At 36.3% G+C, this 15,242-nt stretch overlaps 3 protein-coding genes across 3 annotated transcripts; 1 reads left to right on the forward strand and 2 right to left on the reverse strand.

The window, feature by feature from the left end:
- Positions 1 to 70: 70 nt before the first annotated feature.
- LOC147533714 (rac-like GTP-binding protein 5) lies at positions 71 to 3,167 on the reverse strand. Its single transcript, XM_086650718.1, has 8 exons — positions 2,842 to 3,167; positions 2,403 to 2,564; positions 1,944 to 2,031; positions 1,729 to 1,838; positions 1,508 to 1,571; positions 778 to 842; positions 612 to 677; positions 71 to 526 (listed from the first exon to the last, which is right to left on the reverse strand). Exons 2-8 carry the CDS (start codon positions 2,499 to 2,501, stop codon positions 428 to 430), a joined length of 591 nt encoding a protein of 196 aa, XP_086506844.1. The 5' UTR covers positions 2,502 to 2,564; positions 2,842 to 3,167; the 3' UTR covers positions 71 to 427.
- A 2,651-nt stretch (positions 3,168 to 5,818) lies between these two features.
- MCM10 (minichromosome maintenance 10) lies at positions 5,819 to 9,274 on the reverse strand. The gene is made up of 11 exons (XM_086650717.1): positions 9,084 to 9,274; positions 8,821 to 9,001; positions 8,656 to 8,730; positions 8,305 to 8,545; positions 8,095 to 8,219; positions 7,080 to 7,113; positions 6,937 to 6,983; positions 6,702 to 6,839; positions 6,486 to 6,550; positions 6,311 to 6,383; positions 5,819 to 6,147 (listed from the first exon to the last, which is right to left on the reverse strand). The coding sequence occupies exons 1-11, from the start codon at positions 9,184 to 9,186 to the stop codon at positions 6,015 to 6,017; spliced, it is 1,215 nt and encodes a 404-aa protein (XP_086506843.1). The 5' UTR covers positions 9,187 to 9,274; the 3' UTR covers positions 5,819 to 6,014.
- Positions 9,275 to 10,082: 808 nt separating this feature from the next.
- On the forward strand, positions 10,083 to 15,234 carry LOC147533716 (beta-galactosidase 13-like). The gene is made up of 19 exons (XM_086650719.1): positions 10,083 to 10,447; positions 10,543 to 10,638; positions 10,734 to 10,846; positions 10,933 to 10,999; positions 11,095 to 11,187; positions 11,534 to 11,677; positions 11,782 to 11,876; positions 12,027 to 12,132; positions 12,228 to 12,312; positions 12,402 to 12,523; positions 12,624 to 12,791; positions 13,173 to 13,354; positions 13,446 to 13,546; positions 13,626 to 13,735; positions 13,825 to 13,932; positions 14,014 to 14,118; positions 14,244 to 14,389; positions 14,485 to 14,830; positions 14,918 to 15,234. The coding sequence occupies exons 1-19, from the start codon at positions 10,265 to 10,267 to the stop codon at positions 15,056 to 15,058; spliced, it is 2,511 nt and encodes an 836-aa protein (XP_086506845.1). The 5' UTR covers positions 10,083 to 10,264; the 3' UTR covers positions 15,059 to 15,234.
- The last annotated feature ends 8 nt before the right edge of the window (positions 15,235 to 15,242 follow it).

The following is a 15,242-nucleotide window of genomic DNA, read 5'->3' on the forward strand; positions in this document are numbered from 1 at the left end:
TGCAAGTCCCTGAAATTCAAACATCCAAGAAGTCCAGGGGAAAAAATACTAAAAAGCATTGCAAAGAGTATTAGGTTCAAACATTTTCTGCAGTAGTTTGATAGAGATTACAAGGAATGTGATGAATATAATCATCGTAATCGTGCCCACTAGTAAGTTCATTTCAAAAGGGGATCTTGTTTTTTATCTGGTTATCGGTTACAGATCATTCATCATTATAAGACCAACAAAAGCAAGAAACAAATCTTCCACATGACTCCAATTACAAACTGTCAGTTAAGAGTTGAGACTGTTATTATACACCAAAGCTTGCTTTCTAACTTGGAACATATGAAATGAGAAGATAAAAAGTGGAAGATGGTGACGACACTACTGGTACTGAGTGAACATTAGTCTCGCGTAATCTTTTCCTTTCAGACTTCATTGATCACAAAATGGAGCAACCCTTTTGGGCCTTTTTCTTCTTCTTTTGTTTGGGTGGTTGTAGCACCACTTTAATGGCAGCGTCAAAGACTGCCTTCACATTCTGCAGTCACATACAGTAATAAAATCCTCAAAACATTTCTCATCGGAAAATCGGGAGAAACAAAAATTGTGTGATGCTAATATACCTGTTGTGTTTTTGAGCTACACTCGATATAGGCAGGAGCACCAATCATCTTCTTCAGTTCCTCGCCCTTCAATAGTAAAAGAAAAGAAGATTGGATTTCAGTCAAAACTTTACTGATACAACTAATTGAAGGGTTTCGTATGGTGAAAGGTGAGTACTGCCGTTACCTGAGCTGTAGTGATAGGCACTGCACCAGGGTGGTCTACAAAAAATTGTTTGTCATCCCGAAGATCTGAAAAGCAGTAAAGATGGACATCATTAATACATCACAAGCTCATAGCTGGCAGATAGAAATCCAAAGACCAGTTACGATTAAAAAGAATGTGTGGAAGCGATATTTTCACCATTAAATCTTATAATTCTAACTTGCTCTCAACCACATAACCACACTTCACCTCTCAAAAGCTATGATAGACCCAATTTACTAGGTTCTATTCTACATGTGGAAGGCCAGATTGCAGAATTCTTTTCAGAGAGACCATGGTAAAACTATCTTCTGCAGAGAGGAATTCACTTGAAGTTCTTCAAGGGGCTGAGAATTGAGATTTCTTAAATTCATAATATTTGGGGGAATATTTGATTGTACGAGTTATCTCTGGACTACTCAATCAGATTCTGCATTCGGATAATCTCTAATTTTTCTGTTTGGCACCTTGCTGAATTCTGCCGAGCCTGCCTGAGCCATCATACATGAAAATCTTGTAATTTATTACACTACTTTTTTACCCTTTTCGTTGGGTCAAGCTCAGCCAAAGGTGCTTCTACCTCCCAATGTCAAATCAAATATCTAACATCGTGAGAACTAAAAATGGCTTATTTTGGGGATATACATCTATACATATATTAAGAAATAGAAATGACGAGTTGGACACAAATGAGATTACGAGAAAATCTAACCAAGCTTTGTTCCAACAAGAATTATCGGTACACCGGGTGCATAATGCCTCAGTTCAGGAATCCACTGAAACAAGAAGGGAAGAACATATATATATATATATATATATATATATATATATATATATATAATAATCAGCACCAGAGTTGCATCTCAAGTCATGGGGAAGAATCTACAAAACGAAATCACAATCTCTTGACATCTACACAAAAAGACAGCTGACCTTTTTCGCAACATTTTCGTAACTGGCCTTGCTAATGAGAGAGAAAGCAAGCAGAAAAACATCTGCGCCACGATAACTCAAAGGTCTTAATCTATTGTAGTCCTCCTGTCCTGTTTCAAATAATTCAAGAATAGGGGTGTAAGTAGTGAAATCGAACCAAAACTCAAAATATATTTTTGAAGAAAGGCAGAAAGAAAAATTGAAAATTCAATTACCAGCAGTATCCCACAACCCTAGATTAACAGTGCTCCCATCCACAACAACATTTGCACTGAAGTTATCGAAAACTGTTGGCACGTAATCCTGTTTACCATTATTATCAATCAAAGAAGATTATAACATCTCAGTTTCACAGTTTGACACATATCCACACATTAAAGTCAACCCTAACTAATGATTCCAGGAAGGTCCAGGGGATCACGAAGAGTGTCCTGACTAATAGAACAAAATGTGGAACATTCATAATGCTAAATCCTAGAGGAAATTAAATATTTCATGAAATTTTAACAGGTTACACCTAAAAAAAAAACTAAACTAATGAAGAATTAGAGCTCCCAAGAGCAAAAATCAATAACTTTAGCACTAAACAAATGGTGGGTTTGCAAGATATAAGAAAAACCCTAGCTACCTGAAAATCAACAGAATGAAACCTAAAGATCAAAATGAGAACTCACAGTAGGGAATGTATTGCTGGTATAAGAAATCAACATGCAAGTTTTACCAACGGCACCATCTCCAACCGTAACACATTTAATAAACCTAGAAGCACTCATCCTGATGAAGAAAAACCCCCCCTTGATCTTATCTTTCTTAATCTGATATCTTCAACTATACATCTGTTGAAGAAGAAAACCCATAACAAAACCACATTTTTATATACCAAAATTTAATGCCAGTAAAATGTATAGATAGATAAACAGAGATGGGGGGAATTTCAGGTAGAGAGTGTGATTTCTCTAGAGAACCACAGACTCTCTAACCCTAGAGAGAAAGATGATGGTAGCATTAATTAAATCCAAAAGAACTGATGAGGAAGAAAGAGAGAAAATGTAATTGGAATTGCAGAAAGAGAGAGAAAGAGGAGAGAGAGAGAGAGAGAGAGAGAGAAGAGACCTTGGGTTGGGTTGGGGAGAAACCGGAAAAGAATGCAGTTGAAGCGTTCGCTGATCCGCACCAACCTCCACCAAGCTATCAAAAAAGAACACCTCCTAAACACAACCACAACTCTCCTACTCTCTCTCTTTCTCCTTTTCTCTAATTCTTAGTATACTTTTTTTTTATCCACCAGCATTGTTTGTTTGTTATATGAGATTTATTCAATCTTTCTCTCTCTTGACAACTCATGTTAAGGGTATCATGGGTTGGGGAAAACCTTTTTCTCATTTATGGGGAGCTTGTTTTTTTTTTTTTTTTGTCATCATTTGGATGTGAATCACCTCAATCTTAATTGTTGTACTCTTACTTTAAGTTATCCATGGGGAAGGGTGATATAGTTGGCTCCAACTGGTCGGACCATAATAGGAACTCCAACCTCAGTGACCGAAAAAACGTTATCTTCACTCAAAATTTTCAACCTCAAAAATTCAACTCCAGCCTCTTGCAGTCGAAAATTTGTACATGTAGAAAACACGTGTGTAGTTTTTTGTGGGTGTCCGAAGAGTGTTTGAACTATTTTCAAAATAATTTTTTTAAAAAACAATAACTAATTAGATTTGAAAAAAATTAACTAATTAGATTTTGAAAATATTTTTTTAAAAAAAACTAAATAGATTTAAGAATAATATATTTAAAAAGAAAAAAAGAAAAAAAATCAGACCTTTAGATGTGATCCAACAACCAGATCTACCCGTTGGACCACATCCAATGGCTGGGTGTCAACATGATCGTTGGGATGTCCCCAACGATCATGTTGGGGACTTCAACCGACCTTAAAGTAAGGACCAGCTGAAGTGGTTGGTTGGGGCTTAGCCCCAAGTAACCAACTGGGGTTGGACCCCACCCCCTTTCCCCCGACTGAGGCCGAAAATTTGAAATTTAGGTCTCAGTCGGTTGGGGTTGGACCTGCTCTAAACACATAAACGGTCCGATTTGGAGTCGACCATGTGAGTGTTTCGACCTATTTTGGCCTCTAATTTTTAAGTTATTACTACTTTTTGGTCTAAAATTTGATAGGAGATCCAATTAAAATATATAGTCAGATGTTATATCCAAGCTAAAAAAAATGATATCACCTTACTAAATCTAAAGTAAATAATTTAGACACTATGATGTAAGATGAATTGACCCAACAATAGAAGAAATCGATACGGCAAAAAATAAAGGTAAACAACTGAAATGGTCAAAATCGAAGATAATCGTGTTTGAATTAGACGAAATTTTTATACGTTGATGCGAAATAACATTCCGCACAATAGTTGTCGCTAACATCACCATTGATCCACTTTAGGGATCAAATTCCATCATTTAAGTCCTCAAATCGGGTTTAGTATGTTTTTTTACCATTTTCAAAAAGTTCTTTTTAGGTAGTTTTCGATTTTCTTGATATCCTACAATTATTTGTTTAGAATGTTGTTAGTTCGAAACAATTAGGTTTGGGAAACCAATATTTAATTTATTCATCGAATGGTAGGGATTTTGGGGCAAAAAGGAAAATCTTCGGAACATAAAGACTTCTTTAAGTAAGATTGACTTAAGGGGCATATTCATTTTTGGTTCTAAATATTTACCTGATTGTACTTTGGCCTCCTAATCTTCATCTTCTCATCACCTTCACTACCATATTTTCCAGCCACCACCATCATTCTGACCACCACCACCATTCTGACCACCTGACCACCACCACAACCTCTTCTTTCTCATCTCTTTTTCTTTCTCCTTCTCTTTATCCCTCTTACTCGTTTTTTCTTTCTCTATCTTTCTCTCTCACTGTTACCCTATGTCTCTTTCTAAGTCTCTTTCTCTCACTCCCTCTTTCTATCTCTCTTAATGTTACCTTCTCTCTCTTTCTCTCTCACTCTTTCTATCCCTCTCTCACCGTTACTGTTTCTTTCTTGGTCTTTCATAGTTCCGGCGAAGAGAAATTTTCCTTTGCTGGAACTCACTTCGCTTGAGACTGAGACGAAGGGGGCCTCGAGGAGCATAAGCCCTCCTCGAGGATTTCGTGGCTGGTTGGTCACAAAACTTCTGATGGTCAACCAGCCACAAGACAATTTTGTGGCCAACTAGCCAAAAACTGCTTCGTGGGCAACCAGACATGAAATTCTTGTGATCGGTCGACCACAAAACCCTCGAGGAGGGTTTAGCCAAAAACTCTCCTCGAGGTCTTCGTTCCAGTGAAAGGAATACTTCTCTTCGTCAAAACTGCGTGTGCGCGAGGGAGAGACAAATGGAGATAGATGGAAAGAGTGCCAGTAAGAGATGGTGAGACAATAAGAGAGGGGGAGAGACCATGAGAAAGATAATGAAAGTGTGAGATGGACACATTGAGAGTGAGCGGGAAAGAGGAAAAGAGAAGGGGAGAGAGAAAAATATGAGAAGACGAAGATTACGGAGAAGACCTAAACTTAAACTTTTTTTTACTCTTAAATTCTCACATGTTTGCAGTTTTAGACATAATATAAAAAAAAAATTTAGAGTTTTCCGCTGCATCACATTATTCAAATATTTAAATAACGTCTTGCAAATAACTTTTGTCTTCTTCGTCTTGTTTTTTTTTTTTGTTAAGGAACTTTTGTCTTCTTCAACAAAATAAAAAAAAAATAACTTTTATCTTGTATTTTTTAAATAAAAGAAAGTATAGTGCATAATCATTTCGTCCAGATTCTATTTATATTAAAATGGTAAGGTAAAATGTAATCAACTTTAGTCTACCTTTAAGAATAAAATACCAATAATAAGTTAAGTCACCAAGATTAGGTTGTCTTGGTCCTAAACAGAATCTAGCTGTTTTTGCTTTATGCTCAATATTTAACCTACTCTTTTTTACTTCTTCTGATTGAAGCAACATAAAAGATATTTTAAAAGTGCATAAAGGGGGTATTTTAAGCTTGAGAGAGATAGAGAGATGCAATAAAGAAAGCAAAAAAGAAAATGGAAGCAACATAAAACAGCTTAAATAAGTGACTTACAAAAATTAACCAACAAGTATCAAATTTCAATCATCATGAGACTGATAAAGATACAAATCTTATTGATTCTATCTAATTGAAGCTTGGATCTTGAACTTTGGTTGCTTGCTTAATTGCTATGTTAGAAAGGTTAGTTTTGATGATTTAACTGTTTGAGTCTCAGTCTTCATCTGAACTAAAAAGATCTATCTCAATCATCTTTTCTTTAGGCTGCTCCTCGACTTTCTTCCTTTTCGCTTCTGGTTGGTTTTTCGTGGTTGTAGTGGAAGAGGATCTCGCGTTCGATGATAAACTGAGAGATTATATGACACCAATCTTTAGTTATACAATTAATGTGAAAACATAAACCAAGCAAAATAGAAATTTAGAAAAAACATGATAAGAAAAACAAAGGCAGCACAGAGATTAATTAAAATGGAGAATGAACAAAGACTATTGTGCATTGTGGGATTCACCTGTTTGTTGTCCTACCCTTTTGTTGGTTTGACGCAGCAGAAGGTCTCTTTAGATCATTCGGACAAGTTTTTCCTGAGAATGGAGAAGTAGAAAAGGCTCATCAGTCGAGGAAGTTGTGTCATGGAGTACTTAAGACAGCATAACATAACCGACAGATGAGATACGAACTAAAACCTGTGATTTCTTCAAGGAATCTGATCCCCTGTGAGTGGGCATTAGTTGTTACTTTACCTGCATTACTATAAAATCCATGTACAGATTCAGATACTTCATACTATTTACGAGTAACAAAGACAATATCTGAAGTCTTTCCATGGATGAATGAATGAATGAGGAAGATTGAATACCAATAGATGCAGTTGAAAAGGTTCAGACATGAGCTTAGGATACCTTAAAGCCTTCTTTAATCCATCGACAGACAACACCTTAACTGGTTGAGCCTTCTTAAACCCTCTTTTGCCACGTAAAGGGTCAACCAAGTAAATGCCCTCCTTCTGAAAGGGATTCCGGAAGCCTGTTTTTAAGTTCCTGGGTTGATACAATGTCAAAAGACACCAAATGAGAAATATCGTACATGATGATATCCCTTTACATGTAAAGATGAAGGTAGAGAAGATGAACTTACCCTCCCTTGAGTTCCGCACGAGTTACAGTATATTTTTGGGATGCATTCTGTCCAAGAAACAAATTAGAGTACCATTAGATATTGAACCACAATTATTGCTTTGGGTTAATAGTATTATACGCAGCAATCAGAGACATTCTTACCGAGGTATGATATTTACAGTATACCCCATGACGCCTGCAAAACCAAATATAATAGGCAAAACAAATTAATATAATCTGAAGATTCTGAACTAATGTCCCATGCAAATCAATGAATCAGACAAGCTTAAGAGACATTTATGATATTATTCTGATATCGTCGCCTTAAAGAGTGCCTCGACTTACTCTACCAGTAGAAATTAGAAAATGAACTAATTTGTTGGTTAGCTAAAAAAGTGCATTAAAAAACAGCGTAAATCAGCTGGTGTACATGGAAATCGAAAGATGGACAGAATTTTCCTCATAAACGAGTTAAGATGTTATTCAAGTTTTGCAGGATGGATCGAATGGTTAGCTTTGACAACTAGGAAGTTGCTTCTTATAATTCTAAACGTTTATGGGTAGGACTGGTTTGCGTATTAGTTTCTCATTTGCAGATAACTTTTATCATCGTACTCAAATCAATGGAGCTTATTTATTTCTTTTAAATACACAGGATCAGCTTTTAAAGTTTCATAAGACAAGTAGATAAAATAGATATCTTACGAAAAAGTTCTATAAGCTTATCTAAATGAAACCTACATAGGAAAAGCAATGGAGGAGACTAGTTTCATAAGACAAGTAGATAAAATAGATATCTTACGAAGAAGTTCTTTTACACATATTGCTCTGTTGTAATTGTGAGAATAGTCCCACATGGGAGAATGGGTAACTAGCAACCAAGAATATAAAGTATAGGTCCTCTCCACTCATTGCCAATTGGTTTTGAGTTGGATGGCCACAAACTTAACAGTAATCTCAAACTAAAATTGTTTCCAAGAACGAAGACGAGGAATAAGAATTTGGGAAATGTACTTCTCCATGGCAATTTTTCGTCACTCTACCCTTGGACATGAAGGCCTAAATTGCTTACGAAAATGCTACAAACGTGGAATAAAGCAAGTCGACTACGTTTTCTTTGCAGATGAAATCAATCTCACAACAGTGATTTAATAACATAGAAGTACTAATAACTTACTTATTTATGGCAATTGTACAAGCAACTCCATCCTTTCTTTTCCCCTTACAAACACCATAATCAACAGAAGTGCCCATCTTCAATATCTGACCAGCTGAAAATACAGTCAAAGAAAAATCACCTCCCTACAAAAAAATGAAGACCCAAATTAGAAAATCGAAAAGTTATGAAGAAGAACAAATAACTTTAACAAATAAAACTTATAGATACCTCACTATCCTTACGAACACTGGAATTGAGTAAGGCAAAAACAGATCCAACTTGTTCTTTACCATACTTTGTATAAGCATCTCCAAACAAGAAAACAGATATAATAGTCTTCTCATCTAGATAGCCGATTTTCCATATACAGTAGTTTTTTCCTGTAGAACTCACTTTTATGATACCCTTTTCTGTCAAAACACCAGCAGTTGCCCAACTACCAGATATACTATCTCCTACTAGTAAATTCCTGATAAGATTCACCACATATAAATCCCCTTTAACTTACATGAAAAATTTATGAATTTGGGTATAAATTGTTCAAGCAAAACTAGAATTACATATGATTTAATGGGGTACCTTATGGCTGGCAAACGAATAAATCGTATATCAGAGAAGTGGTTACTTAGTTCTTCAGCTGAGATTAAAACATTCCTGAACAAAAACCAATGAAAAATGAAATTGACCCATTAAGCATTAGGGTTTTTTCTTATCTGGGTAAAACTTACTTTGCCCTAAACTTACCTAAGTCGCAAACCCGAAAACTTTTCAGCATCAGGGTCATTCAAGCTCTTCAACCTGTTCAACTTGGGGGCTTTTGATTCAATTTTAGGTTCATTTTCGAGGTAATCTTTAACGACATCTTTGAAAATGGACATATCTGCTTCTCGAACTTGCCTTGGAGATCCATCGTCAGATAAGTAATCTACAAATCAAGCAGATATAAGGAAAATTGATACATACCCACTTATTGATTTGAAACATTATTGATTGATAAGATCGATTACCTGGTGATTTGGAACGATGGGTAGAGGGGGAAGCTGGTGGTGTATCTAAAACCCTATCTTGAAGGGAGAGAAGAAGATCAAGATCGTCTTGGTGAGTCGACATGGTGGTTTGAGTTATACTTCTCTGGAACAATTCAAAAAGCTAAGAAACAAGTAGAGAGAGAAAGGGGGAAATGAAATTGTAAGGTATCATTTAACCAGTGAATTTGGAGGGAAATTTGATAACAAGGAGCTACAAAATGGCGGGAAATCGACTTCTTTTTTCACTCAGGACATAATGGGAATTTATTGATTTTTGTTGGGACAAAAATGATTGTCTACCTGAAAATATAAACGAAATTCCGGCCCAAATCCCACTCGGATGGCCGGATTCCAGCTCTTGTTTCTGTGCCTTTAAAGGGTTAGGGTCTCCACCTTTTTTGCTCTTAGCCCGTCTCTTTTTTGGGACTCTCCATGGGCGTCGCGGATTCGGATAATTCAATAGTTCTTGGATTGGGTCTAATCCGTGTTGTTCAAATTCAACACAGAATAGGCCCAGTACAAGTACCCTCAAACTAAGCCAACCGTGGAACGCAAAGAAAAAAAAAGACCCGTAATGAAAGGCCACTGCACCTTTTTTAAATTGGTTGCCACATATTCGGTTGTCCATGTCGAATTTTAGTTCATTTTTTTGGACAGAGTGACAGATTTCACCTCTTATTTGTGTTTGTTAGATTGGGTGGATTTATGTTGTCCATCTCATATTTTAGTCCAATTCCATATGGCATCAATCAATTGATGGCAAGTGATAAAATAGAAGCTAGCTTCCATGTGGCATGGAAACCGATTCATAGGGCAAAACGTCCATTTCCCTCTCCCCTCTTTGTAGGGAAAGAAGAGAGAAAGGTGATGAAGAAGAAATGAGGACCAAGAACTAAAAACAGTAAGAACAGAAAAAACAAGAACCCATGTTGATTCAAATCATCTCTATATAAACAGTTTTATCATTCTAAGAATGGTGCCATGGAAATTCTCATTTGCTTGCTTCCTGGCCACATGAAGACCAAATTATAAAAGCATCACTTTGCAACCACATCACTCTCCTCTAACACAAGATACATTCATTTTTCTGCTTACCCAATTCATTAATCAACACACTTTATACATACCCATCTTCTCTTTTTTCTTGCAGCATTCCAACAATGGTGATACCGAAACGTTTACTTCTTATAACACTTCTCTCTTTATGTACTTTTTCGGGTTATTCACATGATGAGAAGCTCAATGAGAATGCTGTTAAATTCGATGGACGGTCGTTGTTGATTAATGGAAGAAGAGAGCTTTTCTTCTCAGGGTCTATCCATTACCCAAGAAGTCCACCAGAGGTATCAATCTAATCTAATCTACTTTTGCTTTTCTTGTTTATGATTTTTTCGTTCCAATTCGATAAATTTAATTTGAATTTGTACATGTTTTATAGATGTGGCCTGAAATCATTGATAAAGCTAAACATGGAGGACTAAATGTGATCCAAACTTATGTGTTTTGGAACATTCATGAACCTGAAGAAGGCCGGGTAATTAATGAACGAATATTCAAACTTTTTCGTTCAAGAAAAAAAGAATTTGATGTTTATGATATATTGAATGATGGGTTGCCTTTGTTTTGTAGTTTGATTTTGAAGGAAAGTATGATATAGTTAAGTTTATCAAGCTGATCCAGCAGAAAGGAATGTATGTTGTTCTTAGGATTGGTCCCTTCATCGAGGCTGAATGGAACTTCGGGTATATAATCCAACTTCCAATTCCTATATATCGTTCAAATTACGTGTGGTTTTAACCTCATATTGATATAATTTTACTTTGAGCAGAGGATTCCCATACTGGCTTAGAGAAGTGAAAAACATTACTTTCCGAGCCGATGAAGAAAATTTCAAGGTTTAACAACTTCTCTAACGAAAAGAAACCGTTTTTAGTATGAGAATAGTAGACGATAAAGATCGTTTGTTTGAATGAGGTTTTCTTGTTTGCAGAGACACATGAAGAAGTTCGCCGAAATGATCATAAACAAAATGAAAGATGAGAAGTTATTTGCTTCTCAAGGAGGTCCAATCATTTTAGCCCAGGTCTAGATTCAGACCTAACTATACTCTGCTTCTTATCATATTTGCATTAGTGATGTTTGTTTTCGTCTGAGACCAAATCTCACTCAAATGGACCCATAATTCAGACCCGTATAAAAGATCTAATATTTCGATAAATTATTTCAAGTCAGAAGAAATAAGACCAAGAAATAGAATATGCCCCAACACAACCCTTCAACCAAGTCAAACACATGAGTTCTATTAAAAACAAACAATTTGAGATCAGCCCCAGTCGGACCATTCAGACGAGTCAGATCTGAGGTTTGTTGAAACACCACCTTCTTCTTCTTATTCATATTGAAGGGTAATGGGTACTTAAATAATGCAGATTGAGAATGAATATAACTTAATCCAAGCTCAATTTAAAGAGCTAGGAACTAGATATGTTCAATGGGCCGGAAACATGGCAGTGGGTCTTAAAACTGGAGTTCCATGGGTGATGTGCAAGCAAACTGATGCTCCTGATCCAGTGGTAAGTTTTATATAAATCTTCCGTTCAGTCTCTATTTTATGCTATACGTAAAAACCGAAAGGAATAATAAATCAAATGACTCAATCTTGTATATAAATTCACAGATTAACACTTGCAATGGAAGAAACTGTGGAGACACTTTTGTTGGACCAAACAGACCTCATAAGCCTTCCTTATGGACAGAAAACTGGACTGCTCAGTAAGTTTTTGATACCTCTATAATGGGTCGGAATCGAAAATTCAGTATTCTTGCAGAAAATCTAAATTCTAGTAATAAAACATGAAGGTTTGTAGATAATACTAATTGCATATTAATGGGTTTGTGTTCCTTGTTTTTGGGTAAATGTAGGTATAGAGTATTTGGAGATCCACCATCTCAAAGATCAGCTGAAGATCTAGCATTTTCGGTTGCTCGTTTCTTCTCCAAGAATGGAACTTATGCAAATTATTATATGGTATTAACTTCACTCGAATGATTCGATTGATAAGTTAAAAACATAGAAAACTTTGAAGTTCTAAAAAGATCATTATCTTGTTTTTATGTTCATAGTATCATGGAGGAACAAATTTTGGTAGAACATCATCTGCATTTGTTACAACTCGATACTATGACGAAGCTCCACTTGACGAATATGGTAAATCATCGGTATCTTTGTTCTAATTTGTTGTTTCTTAAGCTTAAACAAAATTTCATAATCAATTTTCATTCCATTTTGTTCGATAGGCCTTCAAAAAGAACCAAAATGGGGTCATCTTAGGGATTTGCACGCAGCTCTGAGATTATGTAAGAAGGCTTTGCTTTTCGGTACCAAAGTTTATGTCGAAAGCCTGGGTGATCAGCTTGAGGTAATTAAAGAAATGAATAAACTGAGAATAGATCGAAAAAAATGTTATTAACTTGATTTGGACACTAAACTAAATAAGCTTATCATATTTTGGTTTCTAGGCAAGAATCTATGAGAAGCCCGGAAGTAATCTATGTGCAGCTTTCCTGTGCAATAATCGTACTCGTGAACCAGCAGTAGCAACTTTTAGGGGAGCTCAACATTATCTTCCAGCACATTCGATTAGCATCCTCCCTGACTGCAAAACCGTGGTCTTTAACACTCAAACGGTGGGTATCTTAAAACGATTCTTATTAGCATTATCTCATAGCTTGGGCATTAGAATTTCTGAAGTTGAAATTCTTGGCAGTCTTTGCCTTCTAACTCGGTTTTCAAGGGTGAGATTGGCCCAATGGGCTCTAATATGGAGTCGGAGTAGTCTCCTAGGGATGGGAGCGTTTACTGGGACTCTAGCCCTGCTGTTGATGAAAGGGTATTAGCGCTATCCCACATCACCACTCTAGAATTTGTGAAGTAGATAAGTCTTGGGCATTGATTTCCTTGTACCCGGTTTCAAGGAGAGTTACGCCCAATGGGGTCTAATAATGCTTACAGGGCTTTCTTATTATTATCTGAAATTCTTACTGGGTTTTTCTTTTCATGCAACCTAGGTGGTTGCACAACACAACGCAAGGACCTTCCATAAATCAGAAGCAGCTAACAAGAACATAAAATGGGAAATGGCCCCCGAAAAGATCCCAAGTGTCGAAGAATGCCCAACGAAATATGTAGAACCCTTAGAACTCTTGGCACAGACTAAGGATAAAACTGACTACCTGTGGTATACAACAAAGTATGTAATTCTAACCTTTCTTGTTACTGAATTGTAAACCGAATCGTGATTGTTTCTTAACTTTGAAATATGATGGTAATATTTGTTGCAGGTTTGAATTAAGTAAGGAGGAGTTACCAAAGAAAAGTCCAATAATCCAAGTTGCAAATCTTGGTCATGCTATGCTTACATTTGTAAACGGAGAATACATAGGTTGCTCTTACATTCGACTCTATAAGCTTCTTTGATTTATTGTTTCCTTGTGTTTCTAAATGTGGGTTATGTGTTTTAGGAGCGGGTCACGGAAACAAGATAGATAAGTCTTTCAGTTTCCGAAAAGCCATAAACCTCAAAGCAGGAACTAATGAAATAAGCATATTGTGCATGTCGGTTGGGTTACCGGTAAATAACCCAAATTTCAACTCTTTGTGTCTTCTGTTGTTCCTTGATGATGCAAAAATAACACGAATAAATCTCTTATGTTCATGCAGGATAGTGGTTCGTACTTAGAACGCCGTATGTTAGGTGTTCATACTGTGGTAGTACAAGGAATGGCCAAAGGAACACTTGACTTATCAAACAATGGGTGGTCTCACAAGGTAATTTTCACATTCCTATACTAGATTTCACTCGAAACCCAAAAATATTAGAATGATTATAACCGAATAAAACATGAGCAGGTCGGATTGCTAGGAGAATACGCGCGTTATTATACACAGGGTGGTTCTCACAGAGTACAATGGACTACTGCAAAGGGACCAGGCCCAGCTCTTACTTGGTACAAGGTATATTTAGAATACTTGAAGAATCAGACCCGATTTGTCTTTGAATTAAGAAATATGTCGAATTTGCTTATCGTCTCAAGAGTTCTTTAACCCAAGATCTCTTTTTTTTTGCGCCTCCATCTCAGACATACTTTGATCAACCTGAAGGAACTAGTCCTGTCGTTGTTGATCTATCAACCATGTCGAAAGGAATGGCATGGGTGAACGGTCATTGCATTGGCCGATACTGGGTGTCTTATCTCTCTCCTCTTGGAAAGCCTACTCAATCCGAGTAAGTATTTCGAACAACAAAACAAGTAATCATCTTTTATGAAAATCCATGGTCCTTTATGAGTAATTCCTCTAAGGAACTATATTTAAACACAGGTATCATATTCCAAGAGCTTACTTGAAACCAACTGATAACCTCCTAGTTCTTTTCGACGAAGAAGGTGGAAACCCAGACGGAATTACAGTCCTCAACGTTAAAAGAGATACTATCTGTACTGTGGTTACAGAATATCATCCACCACATGTGAATTCATGGGAAAGAAAGGACAGTGCTATTCGGGCAGTGGTTGACGATATGAAAACGAAAGCACATTTAAATTGTCCTAACTACAAAGTTATATCAAGCGTAGATTTCGCAAGTTTTGGTAATCCTACTGGTGTTTGTGGAATGTTAACTATGGGAAATTGTACTTCACCGTCAACCCAAAAGGTTGTCGAAAAGGTAAGCTTAAAAAAGTACTTCCTTATATTTGGAGAAACTTCATTTCTTTTCTATATTCTTATATGGTTTTGCTATGGATTTTTGCAGTATTGCTTGGGGAAGACTAAATGTGAGATACCAATTGAGAGAGAGATATTCGATAAGGACGGAAAAGCTCCATGTCCTGAAATTTCGAAGACTTTAGCTGTCCAAGTGACTTGTACTAGAAGTGGCAAGAGTAAGGAGTGAGATAGAATGAAGATCATAAATATATCATTTACAAGTTACGATCAAAGCTCGGTTAAGAAAATGTAGCATTGAGAGATGTAACAATAATTTCAAGCGATTTATTCCTTCAATACGTCTAATGTGAGATTTTATATATACATATAATATAAGAGATAATGGTCTCCAAGTTCCCTTTATATTTCAT

This window comes from Eschscholzia californica, unplaced genomic scaffold (genome assembly GCF_041429995.1).
Source record: "Eschscholzia californica isolate CP2 unplaced genomic scaffold, dmEscCali1.0.p SCAF_6, whole genome shotgun sequence".
In the NCBI taxonomy this organism is placed as follows: Eukaryota; Viridiplantae; Streptophyta; class Magnoliopsida; order Ranunculales; family Papaveraceae; genus Eschscholzia; species Eschscholzia californica.